Genomic DNA, 21,132 nt, shown 5'->3' on the forward strand with positions numbered 1-21,132 from the left:
TTTATTTACCCCAAATAAAATATATTTAAAAAGAACGTTATTAAATCGATTTCTTTTACAGCCTTCAAACAAATATGTCAAAATATGAAAATGATAAAATCAAAGACCACAGTGTGTGTGTGTGTGTGTGTGTGTGTGTGTGTGTGAGAGAGAGAGAGAGAGAGAGAGAGAGAGCGTTATAGAGAAAAGTGACACCAGAAATGCCATATCAAATTAAGTGACGTCAGTGAAAGTGCACGGTAACGCTGAGACACGAGGTTTTATATATCTGTTGCTATATATTTACATATACATGGCATCTGCAATGATTCAGTTTTTATAATAACAAAAAAACAACGTTTAGCTTAAAAACCCTGAGCTATATTATCGTCCTCACGATTTTCTCGTTTAAGCTCACGCGGTTGATCGCACGTGACAGTGTAAACAAACAACAGAGCTCTTGCGCAGCAAGTCGTAGACTTCTGTTCGTCTTTGAGGTAAGTCTTCCTCCTAAATACTTTTGATTATTCTCATCAGAACTGTTATAGAAGTAAAACAGCTTACAGTGTCGGTGTAAAGGTTTTCACGTTTATGTGCAATGATATAAATAACAAATAATACAAAGACAAAACAAACAACAATACAGTGAAAGTGAAAGCGGTGGAGGCATTCGTAACTTTCAGACAGGGTCCAACAACAAAAGGGGCATCAATGCCTTATAAAAGATGAATGTAAGTAAACAAGGAAACAACAGCAGCGTTACGTAGTCGCAAATCCCAAAAGGTTGATTCTGTTCATCCTGACGTAGCGTTTTCAGTGGGAGAAACATTTCGTTACTCATCCAAGTGACAGTCGATTTAAATGTTAAAGACTTTTCTCAGCTGACGGAAGGGAAGCGTCAAAACCGCAGCACTTCAGGGGATTTTAAAACCGTCCAGCGTCGTTTCTATGTTTTTGTCGTTTTCTGGCTTTGAGATTAAAACAATAGTATGGAATAGAATAGCTTTTTTTCGCATTATATGACATAATAAAATCACAGTTGCGTCTCTCTTGTGATTCTAAATTTTGATTTAACTTTGATACTTAATGGCATTTAATTTTAACACAAAAGCAAAACAAAGAAGCTCATACAGCGACAAAACTAAGCTGGAAGCCAATGCAGAAACTTTAACAATCGGGTTATATGAGAAGATCTGTAAGGGGGAGTTCACTGTTTTAAAAGCAAATATAAAAAATGAATTAAACACGACAAGAACAAGGAGAAAAAAACAGACAAGGATGAAGAAAAGAGGACAAAACAAACAGAAAATGCTTTTTCTCTTGGAGCGAAATCGCATAATTAGCATGATTTATTTTGATTGTCTTTAATCTCGTTCCTTTTACAACTTTTCTTTTTCTTTAAGATTTCCAAGATGCATCTGTGGAGATACAAGTTATCCTTGAGAGGCTACAGAGCCATGATTTTACAGCACATGATTTTCTGCCTTCTCCTGATACACAGAGGTGAGTTCATAGTTTTATCAACATGGTGTCTTTGCACTTGCACACGCTGCCTCTTAACTACATGCAAAACATTTGCGGTTTTATGAGATCAGTAACTTCCTCCTCCAGAATCAAAGAACCAACCCACAAAGCATTTCACAATACAACCCCTATCAAGCATTTCTTTGTGTAGTCTTGTGTGTTTTGAATAATCTTTTCTACTGAACGCTCATTTGATGTCGCCATTGGATTATTAGACATTATTACTGCATAATTGCACTATATGTTTTGTTATGCAACCTTTTGTGTTTCTCCTCCTTAAACCAAAAAACAGAAGTAAAGGTCACATTTTTGGTTTTGGTTGCCTGAACAGGTCATGATTGTTGTCATATGTTATGTTATATTATATTATATTGTAGTTTTTTTTATTATAAATGGAATATAAGTTTCAGTCCCTTGGCAGCTTCTCTATATAACCTAATACCAGGATCCTGGGGTCAGATGCCTTAAGTGGTATGGATGTAAACAACTGTCATGTGGTTTGACTTCAGTTTACAGTACAGTTTGTACATTGTTTCATTTTCTTCTCTGAGCTCAACATCTTGGTAAGTTAAGATAAGATAAACCTTTATTAGTCCCACACGTGGGACATATTTGGGTCATGTAAGAAAGTACAAGTTTTTTTTTTGTTTGTTTTTTTTTTTGTTTTTTTTTAATTTGTTCATTTCAGGCACAACAATAAAGTTGAACATAAAGTGCACAAAAAACAAAAACAAACAACAAAATGTACCTGAAAAGTTTAACAGCAGTAAAAGTAAAAAAAAACACACACAATAGGTTAGATTATTATTATTAGTAGTAGTAGTAGTAGTATTTCCAGTTTGGTCTAATTTTATATAAACTTCAACTTGTTTGTAAACTGTAAGAGGTTTGACAGTAACTGTGACTTACACTGTCAGGAATGCTCGCTTTACTCCGTTGTTTCCATTTCCTCCTCAGGGCAGCCTCTCATTGTCGTTCCATTGCGGGCAGTCATGGCCACAGCTGGGGAAGAGGTTGTTTTGCCGTGCCACATTAAACCAGAAATGGATGCTAATGGGATGAGGCTGGAGTGGGCGAGACCTGACCTGACGCCCGGGTTTGTTTACGAGTGGGCAGACCAAAAAGAACATGTAGTGAACAAACAGCCGTCATACAGAGGAAGGACATCAGTGGTTAAGGAAAAACTGGAACATGGAGACATTTCACTGAAAATCTCAAATGTGACCATCTCTGATGAGGGAATATACAGATGCCTTGTTCCACAAGTGGGTCAAGAGGCCTTCATTAAGCTCATTGTTGGTAAGTAAATACACATTATATTATTTTTTTATGTCCTTTCTTTATGTATTAATGTGTTTTTAAAGTACTTTGAGTGCTCAATTTGAGTCGAAAAATCTTATGTAACTGAAAGAAAAGAATGGCGACACTGGCTTTTTGTTCTCATGGAAACATTACAAACTACTTCAGATCAAGTTATCCTTTAGTGTCATGGGACTGGATCCCTGCATGGAGTAGAAGGATTTTTCAGCCTTGAGGGAATAAAGCTTGGGATCCTCTTGTTAATAAGTATGATATGACTCAGGATATGTCATTAACTTCGAGAGGTCTAATTCTCCAGCAGTGATGACCTCAACCATATCTCAAACCCAAACCATAAGTTTTGTCAAAAAAGCAAAAATTAAAATAAGTCTTTTTTTTCTGTGCTTTCTGTGTTGCTTAAGAGGTTAATTTATTTATTGCCCCTTAATAAGTCAATGAATGAATACATTTATGGTCAGCATGCTGTTGCAGTGATACCTCACAGTAGTGTTTTGGGTATTAGCTCTGATGGGTTTGACTGGTGTTTTCAGTGTGGCGTTTACATGTTTTTCCCACAACTGTGTGGGTTCTCTCCCAGTACTCCCACCTCCTCTCACAGTCCAAAGACATGCAGTTAGTGGGGTCAGGTTAACTGGCAATTCAAAATTGTCTGTAGGCGTGAATGCTTTGACTTTATGTGTTAACCTTTCAGCAGATTGGCAAACTATCCAGGGTGTACCATGTCAAAATGCAATAATATTTGCTTCAAAATGCAACACTATGATAGTAATTTGCTTTCATAATAACTAACTTATATAATTAAATTAAGTGTATATATGTCTCTTTGGTTATTTTCCATTCATTTTCTTCTGCTTATCTAGTTCACTTTTCTAAATTTCTAGTCTATACTAAGCTCCAGGTCACACTGATACCTTTTACAAAAATAATCAACTAATAACCACAATGTTGGCACTGTGAATTTAAAGTATCTCTCCTGGTTTTGGTTTTCTTTTCTTTTTTTAGGTGCTGTGTCCTTTCCTACAGTCACTGTAATAAGCAAAACCAGCAGCAGGGTGGTGTTACAGTGTGAGTCTGCAGGCTGGTATCCAGAGCCTGAGCTGCTGTGGTTGGACGGTGAGGGAAACCTCCTCTCTGCTGGACCTACAGAGACCCTCAGAGGTCCTGATGACCTCTATACTGTCAGCAGCAGAGTGACTGTGGAGAAGAGACACAGCAACAACATCACCTGCAGAGTCCAACAGAGGAACACCAACCAGAGCAGAGAGACACACAAACATGTTCCAGGTAGATTTTATTATGAAATGCTTCATATGCTGTAAGTGAAACTACTGTGGTTAATAATGTCACATGATATCTTCCAGTCCCGTCCTGGTATTTGAAATTGGTCTTGGTTCCGGGCTTACTCGCTGTGTTGGTGTCTGTTCTGTTGACCATTCACAGATGGCGACTGAGGTAAACATGTCTCTCTTTTTTTAAGTTTCATTTTAAAATAGAGTTTTTGTTATTACAAGAACATGAAATTGTCTCTACTGAGAACATGGCAAGCATGTCAACAATGTGCCATGACCCTAAACCTTTTTTTCATTTATGAAGAATCAAAATAAAACCAATTCCAACTTTGGGAAAAAAAAACTTAAAAAAGGGGGTAAACTGAATTAAAATGGAGAGAATGTTGTCTCCAGGAGTTTAACTGATTTAGACCGGTGTTCCAGATCAACTGGCGTTTAGATCAACTGGCGTTTAGACATGGCGTTGGTCGAACAGATGTGTGGCAGTCTTGCGTTTCAGGAGCTGCTACCGACAAACCAGCAAAAAAACCGCCAAATGTGTCATCTGTGACACTTGTGAGGTTATCTCAAACACACTCCGTCAGTCTTGATGCCGTTGAACAACAAAATTTAGTTTACCTGGTGATATCCTCATGCGCAACGCGATCGCGAAAACAGCAAACAATTAACACCACGCCAATGTTGTTCACAGGACAGCAAGAGTAAACGATCGGGAGACTCTTGTCGCCGTTATCGTCCCCCTCGCACGTTTTATTTCTCCGGTTTCAGCATTTTTGCTTCACAACTAAAGCGTGCAGTTTACTTTCTGTGCACTAACATGGACTCGAGTCATTTTTTTGTTTTTCAACATAATACAAGGGTTAATTTCCAAAACATGCATATGATCTTCAATTTGTAGCAGATCCACTATCACATAGCAGCTGGAGCAGTCTCAAATGGAGGTCAGTCCACTGCTGCCACCTGTGGCCAAATACCATAGCCTACTACTAGATTAACTTGTGACACATCTGCACCTGCTGCTATGATCACATTGAGTAGAGGCTGAGTGGCTGCACTTACCACTGGTACATCCAAATCTACCCACAAACATGTTGAAAGATGCAATCCCAGCAATGTGGATTGTCAACACTAAAAACAATCAGTAAGCAAAGACAACAGGCATCAATTTTTTCTGTTTATTTAGCACCCACAACATTTGTAGTCGCCTTCTGCACAGGGGAAGTCCACACACACTGTGTGGTACCACTTTCCGCAGAAGGTGCATTAAATCTGCAAGATTGAATGAGATTGTCAGGGTCATTGTCTGACTGTTTATTACTAATCACCTGCTGTACATTCACAGTAACTGCCATCTCCTTACAAATGTTTATTAGATTGACCACTCTTATACAGACTGTATATAACAACCAACTCTAAAATGTTTGTTCGCAGAGAAAAGACACAGGCAGACTACGCTAACGACATGTGATGTTACAACCCTAGTGAAATATTAGTGTCATTTCATTCATTTCAAAGGTTTATTTGCATGACGCACAAACAGACACAATTGAAAGGTACAAATGTGTTGTGCATGAAACGAATTCAAACGTGGTGCAGATGTGTGTCACAAGTTGATCTGGCTGTAGGCTGCGGCACTTGGCCAGAGGTGGCGCTGGTTGATTCGAGTCCATGTTAGTGCAAACACTATCTATAAACAAACCACAACACTTCAACCAAGCAAATAACGTGTAAACAGTGGGCTTTCTAACATGAATTAACCATTAAAGAAACACAAGAACACTGAATCCTGTCCTCTGTGAATTGTATACATTGTTTTATGTGATCACAAAGAAGACAAAATGACAAGTTAACATTTTATTTCACTAGGATTCCTGAACATGCTGAAAAAGAGGCGATGATCAAGAATCCAGATGTGTAATTACCACAAGGAACAGCTTTGATAGAAAACCACACAACTCCAAAGGGGCAAGAACTTCAGATCATGTAAGATCAGGAAGTGGAGCTTCTGACATGTCTGGAGGAAGCAGGAGAGCAGCTGAAGAATGTACACATTTTAATGACAGGAAGACAAGCTTTGAGAAAGAGCTTATGTGAATACAATGACTGTTATTGTCAATATTCCTGAGCAAATCACCTGTGCTTAAACAGTCTTCAGCGTGGCTTTAGTCTCTCAGTCTGGACCTGGAGTCTGGATTTCTAAATGGCGATAACTGAAACGAGCCCTCAGTTCATCTGTACAAATTGGTTGTTACATTTCTTACTGTGTTAGAGGACCTCCATCATCTGTAGTGTCGTCCATGACTGTTTCACAACCTTAAATGTACCAATGATGAAAAAGGCTCTTTGACTTCCAGGGAGTACCTATGAAAGAAATCTTTACCCATCCTAAACTGCATAAATTGTAGTTGTGAATGTTCACTATTGTACATGGGAAAGTTTCACATAACGAGGTCATGTAATCTCTGTGAACCGAAAGCTTCATTCTGCTCTAGACACTCACTTTTATTCCGTTATAGAGAGTGGATATCCTCAATATTTCCATGCAGTTCTGACCGTGAGCACAAAAGATCCCCTCACCACTCAAATCTTAAGTTTATGAGGGAAACCGATCAGACAAAAGTTGGGTTATAGGGAGAGGTGCTAAGAAAAGTCAGACAAACTGAAGTGTCAAACTCAGGATTAAAAAGAATTATTTTGAACTGTGAACCATGCAGAGCTGCTTAGGAGTCCAAGAATAAAAAATATTGTATTGGAAACGAGCAGAATATGATTCATTTCAGTGCAATATTGTAACTGTGAAAACAAAGGAGTAGTACTTCTCTGGTTGTAGATGCACCATTTCAGGAAGACGCTACTTTGGGTCTTATCTGAAGTCAGAGACTGACAATCCTAGACTAGTCTATTTTCGTTTATAATGGTTTATTGTGAGCAGTGAGTCTCAGGATTGGACTGTTTCCTCAACCATAATACAGAAAGTAAACAAAATCCCTGTAGAAACCTCAAAAGACCCAAACTATTTTAACTTCCTCTAGGCAACCAAAGAATGGCTTCTTATTTCTAACCTAGAGTTGATGACTGTCACATTCATCAGCTGTTAAATTTGCACTGAATCTAATAATCTGTGATAGCTACAATGCTAAATTTCTGTGAGGCACAATTCATAAAGGAGGTCTTTTATTGGAAAGAGTTTTTGTAATGACTTTAAATGCTAGAAATGGTCAAGCATGGCAGTATATAATCTGTAGTTTAATAATAAGTTAACATTTTTATTTATTAAGGTTCTTTTTGCACTGCCCTATGGTGACCTATGCACATTGTAACAGTGTCATTTATATGTATAAAGACTGTGATCATCATTTCCTCTTGGTATGTCATAGCTATAAGTACTCGTTATGTTAAAGACACACATCAATCTTAATTGTTGTGATAGTCTTCCTTGTTTAACTGTATGTACCTCTGTCTCTCTCCTTTAATATAAAATTAATGTATTTCTACTGAAAAAGAATACTTTTTAATACAGTCTTTGTACATAATACATTGTTTGTGTCATTTTTTCTTCAGTATAAGCCTATTCATATACTGTGCATGTATCTTGTAACTCGAGCAGCTCCAGCTATGTTACAGCTGTGCTACTTAGTGGTGCAATTAGCAGTTCAGCTTCAAGTGAAACATTTTATACTGAGACGAGTTGCAACATGTTTGTTGTTGTGTCGTTATTACAATTTCCGTTCTTCTTGGAATGAATGCAGTTTGTTCTACAGCATGCTAATCCCTGCTTAATTAATGCCATCTTTCTTTTCTTTTTTTTAAATTCATGTCCTGTCTGGCAGTTTTTGCAATCAGAATTCTGATCAGCTCTATGAATCCCTATAAGCTCCTCTTTTGTTTCTTTTATCTGTTTATTTATTCATTTCTATTTGTTGTTTCCGTTATTAAATTTTATGGGGTATAAAGTATGACAATGTCTAAGCAACGACAGGAAGAAAAGAAAAAAAAAAAACTAGGCCCCAGCCCCTAAAAGTACAGAAAACCTGAGACCACACATCTCTTTGACATCTGCACGCCCATCTCAATCAGAAAAGGACAAGGGAGGCACCAGATGGGGCAGCCATGGCCAAAGGATGAGAGTCCAAGAGGACCAGAGGCAAGGGAGGGCTGTTGGAGGGGTGTTATTAGTATCATTATTATTATTATGATTATTATTATTATTTTCATTCCTCTGTAGTAGAGAGTGGAGCCGTTCATCCTGTTTTGTGAGTTACATTATGTAAACTTTAGGTCACAGCTCTAGAGACTATCAAACAGACTATACTTTAAAGCAAAGTGTAGTGCTGTGCTAACAATTGTATTTGTGCCTAGAACAGGCAGATTAGCAACTTTTACAAAACATAAATAGCTTTATGGTATCTAAAGGGTGGGAAGCCTTTTTCTTTTTAATTTAGCAAGCTAGGTAAGTGGCCTATTTCTTTGTTTCTTTATTTTTTTTTCTCATGACCCTGATTTTAACTAACGATTCTGTTTTGGACTCTAGATTTGGCTATAACATTCATCTGTTTAGGGAGTTGGAAAGAGTCAAGTCGGATTTGTATTATTTTTAATAACGTAATATTTTTCATCTTTCCTCAGGCCAGGATGTAACATGCTTCACTTGTATCACTGCATGATATAATAACTGTAACTCTTTATTTTAGTAATATAGGTAAATCAGTTGTATTTCCTGAGCAACCTGCTTTTTCCTCACACTGTCACAAAGTGTTGCTCAGAGGGAAGTGTTGTCTATGTATTTATCAAATTAATGAGGTCTCAATTAATGAGGCTGTGTGTCGGACAGGGTCATCTGCAGTACGGGGGCCCCACAGGGAACGGTTCTGGCTCCGTTCCTCTTCACCATCTACACTGCAGACTTCTCCCACAACTCCACCCAGTGCTTCCTGCAGAAGTTCTCTGATGACTCTGCAATAGTCGGCCTCATCACTGATGGGGACGACAAGGAGTACAGAGGACTGACTCAAGACTTTGTGGACTGGTGCCAGCTGAACTACCTCCAGATCAATGCCAGTAAAACCAAGGAGCTGGTGGTAGACTTCCGCAGGCACAAGCGTCCTCCACTGCAACCACTGAACATCCAAGGTATGGACATCGAGGCTGTGGACAGCTACAGGTACCTTGGTGTTCATCTGAACAACAAACTGGACTGGACTCATAACTCAGACGCCCTCTACAGGAAAGGGCAGAGCAGGCTGTACCTGCTGCGGAGACTCAGGTCGTTTGGAGTGGAGGGCCCACTCCTGAAGACCTTCTATGACTCTGTGGTGGCCTCAGCCATCTTTTACGGTGTGGTCTGCTGGGGCGGCAACATCTCCGCCGGGGACAGGAAGAGACTGAACAGGCTGATCCGCAGGGCCAGCTCTGTTCTAGGATGCCCTCTGGACCCAGTGGAGGTGGTGAGTGACAGGAGAATGGTGGCTAAGCTGTCATCCCTGTTGGACAACATCTCCCACCCCATGCATGAGACTGTGACAGCACTGAGCAGCTCCTTCAGTGGCAGGCTGCGGCACCCACGGTGTGGGACGAAGAGATTTCGCAGGTCTTTCCTCCCCACTGCTGTCAGACTCCACAACAAAGACTTTAACTGATCAAACACACACATCCACAAATGTGCAATAACACTAATGTGCAATAATCTTTTCTGGCATTGTTGTATTTTTACTCAATTGTATATAGCATTTGTACTCTATTTTTATCTCATTGTATATTTTATTCTATTTTATTCTACTGTATATAGTATTTTATTTTATTCTATTCTGTACAGTTGTGTACCGTATTTATTCTTATTTTATTTTATTCTAATTTTTGCTTCATAACTTTTGCACTGTCCACTTCCTGCTGTGACAAAACAAATTTCCCACGTGTGGGACTAATAAAGGTTATCTTATCTTATCTTATCTTAATATAACTAACTTAATCCAAATTGCTCTAGGGTGATTTATGGTGTGCTTTCACCTAAACAGAGTTCAATATTTAAACACTGACTCACATGTTATCACGTTCTTTAAATGCTTAAACTTTTAATTTCACAAACTCCTTGGAGAAGGACAATGAAATGCACCAATACATGCTGACCATGTCAGAATGTATACTATTCTGGTAGCAGTGCACATTTATACAAAAATGAACATCTCTCACTGAGTTATTCTGCTAGAACAACACAGAATGTTTGTAGGTGCTCCTACAAAGAGACATATGTGCAATGCCTGCAGGTATTTGGTGTTACATGATGATTGCTTACGTTAAGGTATCTGTGATAAGTAAACTATGTTTGGCAGGTTAGTGCCCTTTGCCACCCTACCTAAAAACAAATTCTTGACAAATACAAAGACTACACACAATTCACTGGTTTATTTATTAGTATTTGTCAAGTGACGGGGTCTGCTGATCCATATGAAAGAATGCACCAACACCCAGAAAATATTTACCCACCAAACTGCAAAAGATTTTTGTTAAAGAAATCTTGTCAGCTTTAAACATTTGGTTTGGATTTTGTAAAGAGAGTTCAAAGTACCTATAGATTATTGCTTTTTTTTAAAAAAATGTTACAGATTGACCAATTATGAAAAAAAATTAAAACAAAACAAGCAAACAAGACAAACTTTCCTTTTCTTTTACTTTGCAAATATTGATTAAATTTTCCAGAGGGTGTGTAGCATACTGTATCTGTTGTTTATTCATAGCTGTCCCACAGACATGTCATTATGTACAGGAGCTTTTAAAGCTTTCTGATTGATCTTGCCAAGTTAACTTCATTATGTTTTTTCCTCTCAACTGTTAGAGCCCATTCCTACTAGATTACTCAAAGAAGTCCTATCATTAATTAATGCTTCAATCTTAAACACGATTATGTGACCCATTTGTCTTAATTATATATCAGTCTCACACCTTTCTTTTATTTCAAAATTTCTTGACAGCGTAGTTGAAAAACAGCTAACTGATCATCTGCTGAGAAATAATTATTTGGAGCAGTTCCTGTTTCAGTTCCTGCTGCTGAGAAACTTCCCTACTGCATTATACTACCACCTCTATGCTTCACTGTAGTGATGGTGTTGGCCAGCTGATGCACAGTAAGTGCCTCGTCTCTTCTAGACATATTGCTTTGCATTCAGGGCAACAATCTTTGTTTCTTCAGACCAGCAAATTTTGTTTCTCATGGTCTGAGAGCACTTCTGTTTTTTTGGCAAACATATTGTGTAACATGTTGTTCCCGAGTAACTCTAACACCTGTAACCAGAAGGCAGTTGGCTACCTGCTGGAGACCTTATCAACTCTGTCTTTGATTTTGTCAACCCACTGTTGTCTTTAGACCCTTGATGCCATCTTTTGTCTCTTTTTAACACATAAATGTAAATGATACCCTCCATTGATCGTTCGCCCCTCCTGCCCTTGTGTGTACCAGTATAAATGCCATGCCAGCATATCATTTGTAAATGATGATATGATTTTAGTTTCCTGTTTTAATAAATCAGTCATCAAGGAATTATTATAAATGTTGTCCACTGGCATCCTGTTTATGGGCAGATATGTAGCAGAGCATCAGCTGAATCTTTGAATGAGTCACTGATCAGAGTATAAGAGCTTCCACAGTTACGCAATAAAATATGTATGATAAACATCAAATAAGTAAGTAAATAAATAAAAGAATTTCAAAGAGTCTAACTGTTTTGTATTCTGAATTAACAGTGTCTGTTACATTGCGCTGCAATGTATGTGTGACAAGCGAGGACACTAGAGGGAAGCAGAGTATCAGAATGATAACCAGTGATTTCCTTTGGGTTGGTGTTTTCTAAGTGTAGGAGCCTACATGCAGTTTAATTTAAAATGTATGCTTTTATTTTGATAGTGCAGGAAAAACATGAAGTTGGGCGAGAGGAGAGTGGAGCCACATGGTTTTTTGACCTCACAATCTCTCTTCATCCATTTTGAATTTAGCTTTATAAGTTTTCATAATTTGGAATTCTGTTGCTGTGTACCTGTTTGGACTTTTGAAGTAAATATTGAGAAACTATCAAGGACTGTTGGTTTTTTTTTTTTTTTGGATATGGAAAGAGGGACTAAGCGGACCGTCAAGCTAAGGCTCCATTCATAGGAAACCTACATTAGGTTTAATGGAGTTTGAAAACGCCTAACTATAAAGAAAGAAGGAAATACCGAACTGAGGAAAAACTGAAGATGGAAAACCGTAAGTTTTAAATTGCCTTGCCTTTTTTCAATTTGCTGAGGTGCATGTGTATTGATTGAGTTTGGAATTTTGCTGCCATGGACGAACAAAACAGTGGAAAACGGATTGTAAAAATGACTGAGAAGGCTGTGGAAGACTGCAAGACTAGAAATATGGATTGGATAATGCGTCTAACCTAAGGGCATTAGCTAACAAGCTTCCTTACAAACTTAAAGAATCGTGGCGAAAGTATGCTCGTGACCTGCAAGACAAAACAAAGAAAAGAGTTAAGTTCAAGGATTTTGTCAACTTTATCAATCAGCAAGTTAGGTACGTGCTACACCCACTTTATGGAAATATAAGGGAAACTACAACAGGTGTGAAGGACTCATTCAGACAAAGAGCAAAGCCACAATACCCAGAGACATTCAAACCAAAGAAAGTGTTTACAACAGCCATCACTGACCCTCAAATGGAAAACAAGACAGAAAGTGCCAAACAAGTGGCATCAAAAACACAGACGACAGTCTGTGTGGATTCAAGCAGCAAACCTTGTGTTTATTGCAAGGGAGAGCAACACAACCTCCAAATCTGCAGAAAGCTCAAGGACAAGCCTCATAAGGACAAGATTGAGTTTTTGAGAAGCATAGGACTGTGTTTCGCCTGTTTGAAACATGGTCACATGAGTAGCAGCTGCAAAGACAAGCTCCATTGTCAAGAATGCTCTCGACTGCATCCTACTCTGCTGCACATCACCAATAGGGACTCACAAGAAGAAACATCAAGGGAGACTGCTCAACAGTTTGTATCAAGTGCTTTTGTACAAACAACAGCAACTTTCAGCATGACTGGGGCCGGTAAGGAAGATTGTATTCTTCCAATCGTTCCAGTACATGTTAAGGCCCAGAAAGGAACCAAGGCAGTAACAACATATGCATTCTTAGATCAAGGCAGCTCAGCCACCTTTGTGACAGAGTCACTGATAAAACAACTGAACCTGAACGGACGAACTACAAAAATCTCACTCCAAATGATGGGAAATGAATCTGTTGTGAACACCTGCATTGTGACTGGACTGGAAGTCAGTAGTTTGGATGGTAGCCAGTTTATTAAACTTTCAGAGGTGTATGCACAAAACCACATTCCTGTAAGTAAAAACAATATCCCATGCCAGGAGGATGTTGACAGGTGGTCTCACCTGACGGAAGTGAAACTTCCCACTATCCAAGCGGATGTTGGATTACTCATAGGAGTGAATGTTCCCAAAGCCATGGAACCGCTTAAGGTGGTAAACAGCGTGGACAATGGACCCTACGCAGTGAGAACAATATTAGGTTGGACAGTAAATGGACCACTTAGGAGTGGAGGCGACATGAGTGGGAGAAACAGATTGGCACAAGTGACTGTGAATAGGATATCAGTAGCCAGGTTGGAAGAGCTCTGGCAGCTACAGTTTAAGCAGGACTTTCCTGATGGGGGACAAGACGAAAATCTTGAAATGTCCAAGGAAGATCGTCAGTTTCTGAACATGGTGTCTCAGTCTGCAAAACTGGAGGATGGCCATTATACTATGTGTCTTCCAGTGAGAGACAAGGCGCTGTGCTTGCCAAACAACAGAGAAGTTGCAGTGCAACATGCGCTGAACTTACAGAAAAGATTCACCAGAGATGTCAAGTTTTACGAGGAATATGTTGCATATATGGATGATATCCTAAAAAGGGGTTATGCGATCAAACTGAACAATGCTGAATGTAAGTCACTGGAGGGATGAACATGGTATTTGCCTCATCATGGAGTCAGACATCCAGTCAAGCAAAAGTTACGTGTTGTCTTCGACTGCGGGGCAAGCTTTCAAGGAACATCGCTGAACCAGCATCTCTTGCAGGGACCGGATTTGACAAGCTCACTGGTGGGAGTCCTCCTGAGGTTTCAACAGGAGACTGTGGCAGTAATGGCTGACGTGGAGGCCATGTTCCACCAGGACAGAGTCAGCAAAGAAGATACGGATCTCCTCAGGTTTCTTTGGTGGCCTGATGGGAATTACAAGGAGAAGCTTGTAGAACACAAAATGTTGGTCCACATCTTTGGTGCCACCTCTTCACCAAGTGTTGCATCTTTTGCACTTCAGAAATGCGCTACTGATTTCGAAAGGGAATTTGGTCAAGAAGCTGCAAGGACAGTCAAGAAAAAATTTTATGTGGACGACTGTCTTAAGTCAATTGCAGAGGAAGATGCAGCAATCAACTTGTGTTCTGACTTGAGGAACATGTTGGCAAAAGGCGGATTTCGACTAACAAAATGGTCAAGCAACAGCAGAAAGTTGCTCAACTCAATTCCTGATGAAGAAAGAGCACAAGGATTTAAAGTTCTGAATCTGGATGAGAGTAATTTGCCGATGGAAAGAGCATTGGGAATCCAGTGGTGTGCTGAATCGGATCAGTTCAAGTTCAAGATCAACCTTAAAGACAGACCGAACACTAGAAGAGGACTGCTTTCCCTTCTCAGCTCCATCTTTGATCCACTGGGATTTGTTGCTCCGGTGATTCTGTGTGCAAAAAAAATCTTGCATGATTTATGTCGGAGGAAATACGGCTGGGATGAACCCCTACCAGAGGATGTAATTAAGAGCTGGAATAAGTGGGTTGCAGATTTGCAAAGGCTTGACGACTTTGGAGTTGACAGGAGCATCAAGTCAAAGCATTTTGGTGTACCAGTCTTTGCACAGCTGCATCATTTTGCTGACGCAAGCGAAGATGCTTATGGAACAGCAAGCTACCTGTTGCTGCACAATGCAAGTGGCGAGACTCAGTCCACCTTGGTAATGGCAAAGGCAAGGGTTGCACCTTTGAAGTGTCCAACCATCCCACGAATGGAATTGATTGCCGCAACAGTTGCAGTGAAGATGGATAAACTTCTGAAGAAGGAACTAGAAGTAGAACTGCATGAATCTGTTTTTTGGACAGATAGCACGGCTGTGCTAAAGTACTTGAATAGTGAAGGCACAAGATTCAAGACCTTTGTTTCTAATAGGATCTCAGTAATCTTGAGCCATTCTCACATTCGGCAGTGGAGATATGTCAATACCACTTTGAATCCAGCAGATCATGTCTCTAGAGGACAGACTGTTGCAGCATTCTTAAAATGTGGCAATTGGCTTTCGGGACCAAGTTTCCTATTCTGCTCAGAAGATCAGTGGCCCAAGAATCCAGATCCCAGAATGCTGGATTTTGATGACTTAGAGGTCGAAAGAGAAGCTCAGACACATATCATTCAGATGCAAGGGCTCAAATGCTCAGTAGACCAGCTGATGAATCACTACTCATCCTGGACAAAGATAAAGCGTGCTGTAGCCTGGTTCATGAAACTGAAGAGTTTGCTTAAGGAATTAATAGCAAAGAGAAAAGAAGCAACCACAATGAGTGAGGAAATCAGGATGAGCCAATTCAAGAAAACCTTCAAGGGAAAAAATCTAACCTGTGATGATTTGGCTGAAGCAGTAATGGAAATTGTGAAGTACTGTCAGAAGCAAAATTTTGAACAGGACTTGGCAATGCTGAAAGAACATCAAAGGGTGAAGAAAAGTAGCTCTCTCTACAAGTTGACTCCAGTACTGCAAGATGGAGTCATAAGAGTTGGAGGAAGGTTGAGTTGAGCAGCGATGCCAGATGATGCTAAGCAGCAAGTCATCTTGCCAAAGGAGTCACATGTCACACAGCTTGTGTTAAGACATATTCATGATGTTACAGCTCACGCCGGACGGAATCACATGTTGGCTCATCTGCGTCAAAAATTCTGGATCCCTGGAGCAAATGGAGCCTGAAGCGAGATCGATCAACTGTAGACCAGACAACAAACGACGGAGGCCCAGAAAAGTACAATCAAACGATGAGTTTATTGACAACGGAGAACAACCGTCAGCATATGGCTTATTTGCTCTGACAAAAATACACTGGGTTCTGGTTTTATAGCATAGAGGATCACACCCCCACATACACGTCAATACAGGTCAAAAATACATTATGTCCAGTCATTGTTTACAGACAAGGGTACATTTTGTACATCTCTAATAACTATAAACAAACATATAACTTCTCTTTTTGATAACACCTTCCTTTTAAGGTAATAACTTCAAGCTTCAGGGCCTCTAAGGGCTAATAATGGACCCTCGTCCTCAATCACTAAGTAGACTGAATTGGCGCAGGTCTCAAATAAGAAGCAGAAGACACTTGGGCCTTCGCTCAGGCCTGCTACTAGATTTATGTGTATTGTAAGCATGCATGCAATTAACCTGCTATGTTCTCATCTTCCCTCAACATGTATCACCTGGACACTCTCACCAGTGAAGCTTAAAACCCTCTTGGATAGAACATCAACTCTAAACAAGCACAGTTATGCAATGTGTATAGAATGAACTCAACCTGTGAATAGAATGAATGTGATGACAAACATATTCAATGCAATATGAACCCTGTAAACAATATTACTGATAAAATAATACTGTAGAACATGTTATTAATGCATTTATCATAAGGCAGATTATATGGCAGCAATAAAAGAATCTCTAAATCCCAACAAGCCATTAGAAGGTTCTTGTCAAAATGTGTCACCTGTAAAAGGCTACACGGAAGTACTGGCAAACAAATAATGGCAGATTTACCAAAATGCAGGATCCTGCCTGATGACCCTCCGTTCACCAAAGTAGGTATTGACTACTTTGGTCCATTCCTGGTAAAAAGGGGAAGAAGTCAAGTAAAGAGATATGGTGTCATTTTCACATGTCTTACCACATGAGCTGTACATCTGGAGGTTGCATCTTCACTTGACACTGATGCGTGTCTCAACGCCATCAGAAGATTCCTTGCTAGAAGAGGACAAGTTAAAGAGATGTACTCGGATAATGGAACCAACTTCCGATCAGCTAACAGTGAGTTAAAGAAAGCAATTAAAGAATGGAACTCCAGTATGATCGTAAAATCATTGCAGCAAAGGGGGATCCAATGGCATTTCAATCCACCAGCGGGATCTCACCATGGAGGAAGCTGGGAGAGACTCATCCGCTCAGCGAGAAAAATTTTGAACGTCACAGTAAAAGAACTGTTGGATGAAGAAGGTCTCCACACCTTGCTGTGTGAAGCTGAGGCTATTATAAACAGCAGGCCTATTACAAAGGAATCTTCAGATCCTAATGACCTGGAGGCTTTAACACCCAACCATCTCCTGTTGCTGAAGGTTAAGCCAGAATTACCCCCAGGAATCTTCAGCAAGGATGCCCAATATGTAAATCGCAGGTGGAGACCCAATGTCTTGCAGACATTTTTCGGAAACGCTGGTGCAAGGAATACCTCATACACTCCAAGAGCGTCAACGATGGACTACACCTAAGAGAAATTTCCATGTTGGTGATGTTGTGCTGATCGTATATGACACAGCACCCAGAAAATCATGGCCACTAGGAAGAATTGTAGAGATCTTTCCAGACCAGAAAGGTCTGGTGCATCAGGTGAAAATAAAGACCAAGACCAATGAGCTTTGTCGACCAGTTACAAAGCTGTGCCTTTTGCAAGAAGCCGAAGATAATTGATGCACTCTTCGAAAGTCAAGAACTAGTTTCCTCTGAGTGGAGGAAAGTGAAAGAAGATTTCTTTAAGATAGTTGAAGTTCAATTAAGTAATATAGCCATAGACCTTTTCATTTAAGTTAAAGATTTTGGAGTAATTGTTTCAAAGACACTGATAACAATTAGGAGCCGGTAATGTAGATGCAGTTTAATTTGAAATGTATGCTTTTATTTTGATAGTGCAGGAAAAACAGGAAGTTGGGCGAGAGGAGAGTGGAGCCACATGGTTTTTTGACCTCGCAATCTCTCTTCATGTCAGGGCTCTGTGTGCAGGCGGATGAAGAGGTGGATCCAAATGCAGGACTCAGACACTAACTTGAAACTCAAAAACCTCAGCTTTATTTGCTGGCAGAAGACAAAAACTGAGCAATGGTACTGACATGAAAATACTGAACACAAAAACACACAGGCATAATCTGATGGTACGACGCAACACCGAGCACTTCTTCTTCTTCTTCTTCTTCGTGGTTAACGGCGGTTGGCAACCAACGTAAAGGAGCATTACCGCCTCCTACTGTTCCGGAGTATGGATCAGACAGCAAGCTTACAATCTGTATCCAAATCAAACAAACAAACAAACAAACAAACAAACAAACAAACAAACAAACAAACAAACAAACAAACAAACAAACAAACAAAAAAAAAAAAAAAAAAAAAAAAAAAAAAAAAAAAACCCTTACACTCTGTCATAAACACCTATAGCCTTCAAAAACCCCACCAATTCCCTCACCTGTGCCCTACTACCCTCCAACACACTCTTCAGATCAACACCGAGCACGGGAAAACACAGGGTTTATATACACAGGGTAGTAATGAGGGAATGGACAACAGGAGGGAGACACAGCTGGGAGAGATCAGGGCTAACGAGACGGGGGAACCAAGCTGCACACACTAACACAAGACAAAGACTTTCACAATAAAACAGGAAACAAGAATTACTAAACAAGAACGCAGACTCGACACCGAGAGACAGAAAACACATGGAACTCAAACAATACATGAAACCACAAATCCTTAAACACAGAAACAAGAAACTAATAATCATCACCATCACAAGAGGATAAGAAAACAATCCATAATACAAAATTAAACCAAAATATAAGAAACTCAAAATGCTGGGTCAACACTGACCCAGAACCGTGACACTTCATCCATTTTGAATTTAGCTTTATAAGTTTTCATAATTTGGAATTCTGTTGCTGTGTACCTGTTTGGACTTTTGAAGTAAATATTGAGAAACTATCAAGGACTGTTGTTTTTTTTTTTTTGGATATGGTGTTACGGCCTCTGGCCTCAGGTGGCCCTGCCTTCCTCCATGCAAATCACAGTGTTCCAGGACTCGCGGGGGATTGGCTGGCCCCGGACCTATGCCCGCCTCAACTACGTGCAGATTAGAGTGTGCCAGACCACTCACGCCATTGGCTGCTGCAGGAGCCTTGAACACAACGGACCAATGACACGGCTGCCTGCATTTACCGGGGAATACAAAAGGCTGGAAGTCCTTCACTCAGTGGCTGCTGCTTAGGACTGAACATGCAGTTTGCCCTTCGTGCTTCCCTCGTCAACCTTTGTTGAACTTGTTCATATTGCTGAACTTTGACAAACCTTGGTGCATGCTTGAACTTAGCCTGATTAGAGCTTTGAGCTGCTAGCTGGCTGTGAGTAGAATATTGTGATGCTGGCTCGCCTTAGTTTACTCTTAGCGTTTATTTTGTGTGCCGCCAGCTTGCCTTAGTTAACCTTTAGCTTTTACTCTTGTCTTTTCTTTTGTCTTTATATAATAATTGTTTGCCCAGCGGTCTGTTGAACAGCCCTGTCGGTTTTCTGTTTAAAGTTTGTTATTAAAACCCTTCTTTACTCAGTATTGTGTTCGGGGCTTGTGTATGTTACTCCTCCCCTGACGCCTAGCAGAGGGGGTCGTAACATAAGTGGGGGCTCATCCGGGATCCCCCATAGGGGGTCTTTGTTCCTAGGAGGGGGAAGAAAAAAAAAATAGAAAGGGGGATGTTTGTTTTAGAGTAGCTTTAACACTTTAGGCGTTATGTCGGCTGCGTTTTGTTTACAGCACTTTCTAGATGCCCCATCTATTGAGATTATTAATAGCTGTCGCAAAAATGATTTGCTGCAAATTGTGGATCACTTTCAGCTGCAGGTCTCAAAAAACCTCCGTAAGTGTGATTTGAAAGCTTTAGTGGTGGACAAGTTGGTGGAAGCTGGTGTGATTCAAGCGCCTGTTTTGCCTGTGGTCTCTGGTGTGCCAAGCCAAGCTGCCGTAGTTGAAGAGGGCCAAAATGGTTCTTGTGGGGATGGTGAGGGGGATGGGCGGGGAAAAACGCCGCGCACGCTTCCTCGCTATGATCCACTCTCTTCTGGGAGTTCAGAAGGCAGAGAAGGAGCTCGGCTGAAGGTGCGGCTGGCACGTCTCCAATTGGAGGCTAAGGAGAAGGCCCAGAACAGGCGGGCTCAGTTAGAGCTTGAAATAAGAAGGCTGGAGATAGAGGCAGACAAAGCCATTAAGCTGCGAAAGCTTGAGCTGGAGTCTCAGGCTCAAGCCTCATCCGGTCCCACCTCCTCGTCCGCGTCTGCTTTTAAAATCGATAAGTGCATTTCTTTAGTGCCCACTTTTAGAGAAACTGAGGTTGATACATACTTTGCAGCATTTGAACGTATCGCTGGGGCATTGCAGTGGCCTAGTGATATTTGGCCTCTTTTGTTACAGTGCAAACTGTCCGGCAAAGCCCAAGAGGTGGTGGCTGCGCTTTCTTTAAAGGACAGTTTAGATTACTCGTGTGTCAAAACAGCTGTTTTGCAGGCATATGAGTTAGTCCCCGAAGCCTATAGGCAGAGGTTTTGCCAGCAAAAGAAATTGCCGACCCAAACTTATGTGGAGTTTGCTAGAGAAAAGGGGATTCTCTTTGATAAGTGGTGTGTTGCTTCAAAAGCAAGTGACTATGATGCTCTGCGCGAATTAGTTTTGTTAGAGGATTTTAAGAAATGCATTCCTGAGCGTATTGTGCTATATTTAAATGAACAGAAAGTGACTTCTCTCGCATCTGCTGCTGTTCTTGCTGATGAGTTCGTGCTCACTCATAAAGCCTCGTTTACTGGCAGTGAGAAGCCATGGGTTAGCACTGTGCAACAGCCCCACACGGCTAAAGTGTCTGGGTCCAGGGAAAACCGTGAATGTTTTT

At 40.4% G+C, this 21,132-nt stretch overlaps 1 protein-coding gene across 1 annotated transcript; it reads left to right on the forward strand.

The window, feature by feature from the left end:
• Positions 1–356: 356 nt before the first annotated feature.
• Positions 357–7,211, forward strand: LOC102076198 (butyrophilin subfamily 2 member A2). The gene is made up of 6 exons (XM_019363419.2): positions 357–476; positions 1,383–1,482; positions 2,461–2,802; positions 3,826–4,107; positions 4,185–4,275; positions 5,979–7,211. Exons 2-6 carry the CDS (start codon positions 1,392–1,394, stop codon positions 6,028–6,030), a joined length of 858 nt encoding a protein of 285 aa, XP_019218964.1. The 5' UTR covers positions 357–476; positions 1,383–1,391; the 3' UTR covers positions 6,031–7,211.
• The last annotated feature ends 13,921 nt before the right edge of the window (positions 7,212–21,132 follow it).

This window comes from Oreochromis niloticus, linkage group LG3 (genome assembly GCF_001858045.2).
Source record: "Oreochromis niloticus isolate F11D_XX linkage group LG3, O_niloticus_UMD_NMBU, whole genome shotgun sequence".
Classification (NCBI taxonomy): Eukaryota; Metazoa; Chordata; class Actinopteri; order Cichliformes; family Cichlidae; genus Oreochromis; species Oreochromis niloticus.

Coding starts and splice junctions, on each gene's coding strand:
- LOC102076198 (XM_019363419.2), top strand. CDS start 1,392: ATGCATCTGTGGAGATACAAGTTATCCTTGAGAGGCTACAGAGCCATG. Junction 1,483..2,460: donor CCTTCTCCTGATACACAGAG/GTGAGTTCATAG, acceptor TTTCCTCCTCAG/GGCAGCCTCTCATTGTCGTT. Junction 4,276..5,978: donor ATTCACAGATGGCGACTGAG/GTAAACATGTCT, acceptor TTATTTCACTAG/GATTCCTGAACATGCTGAAA.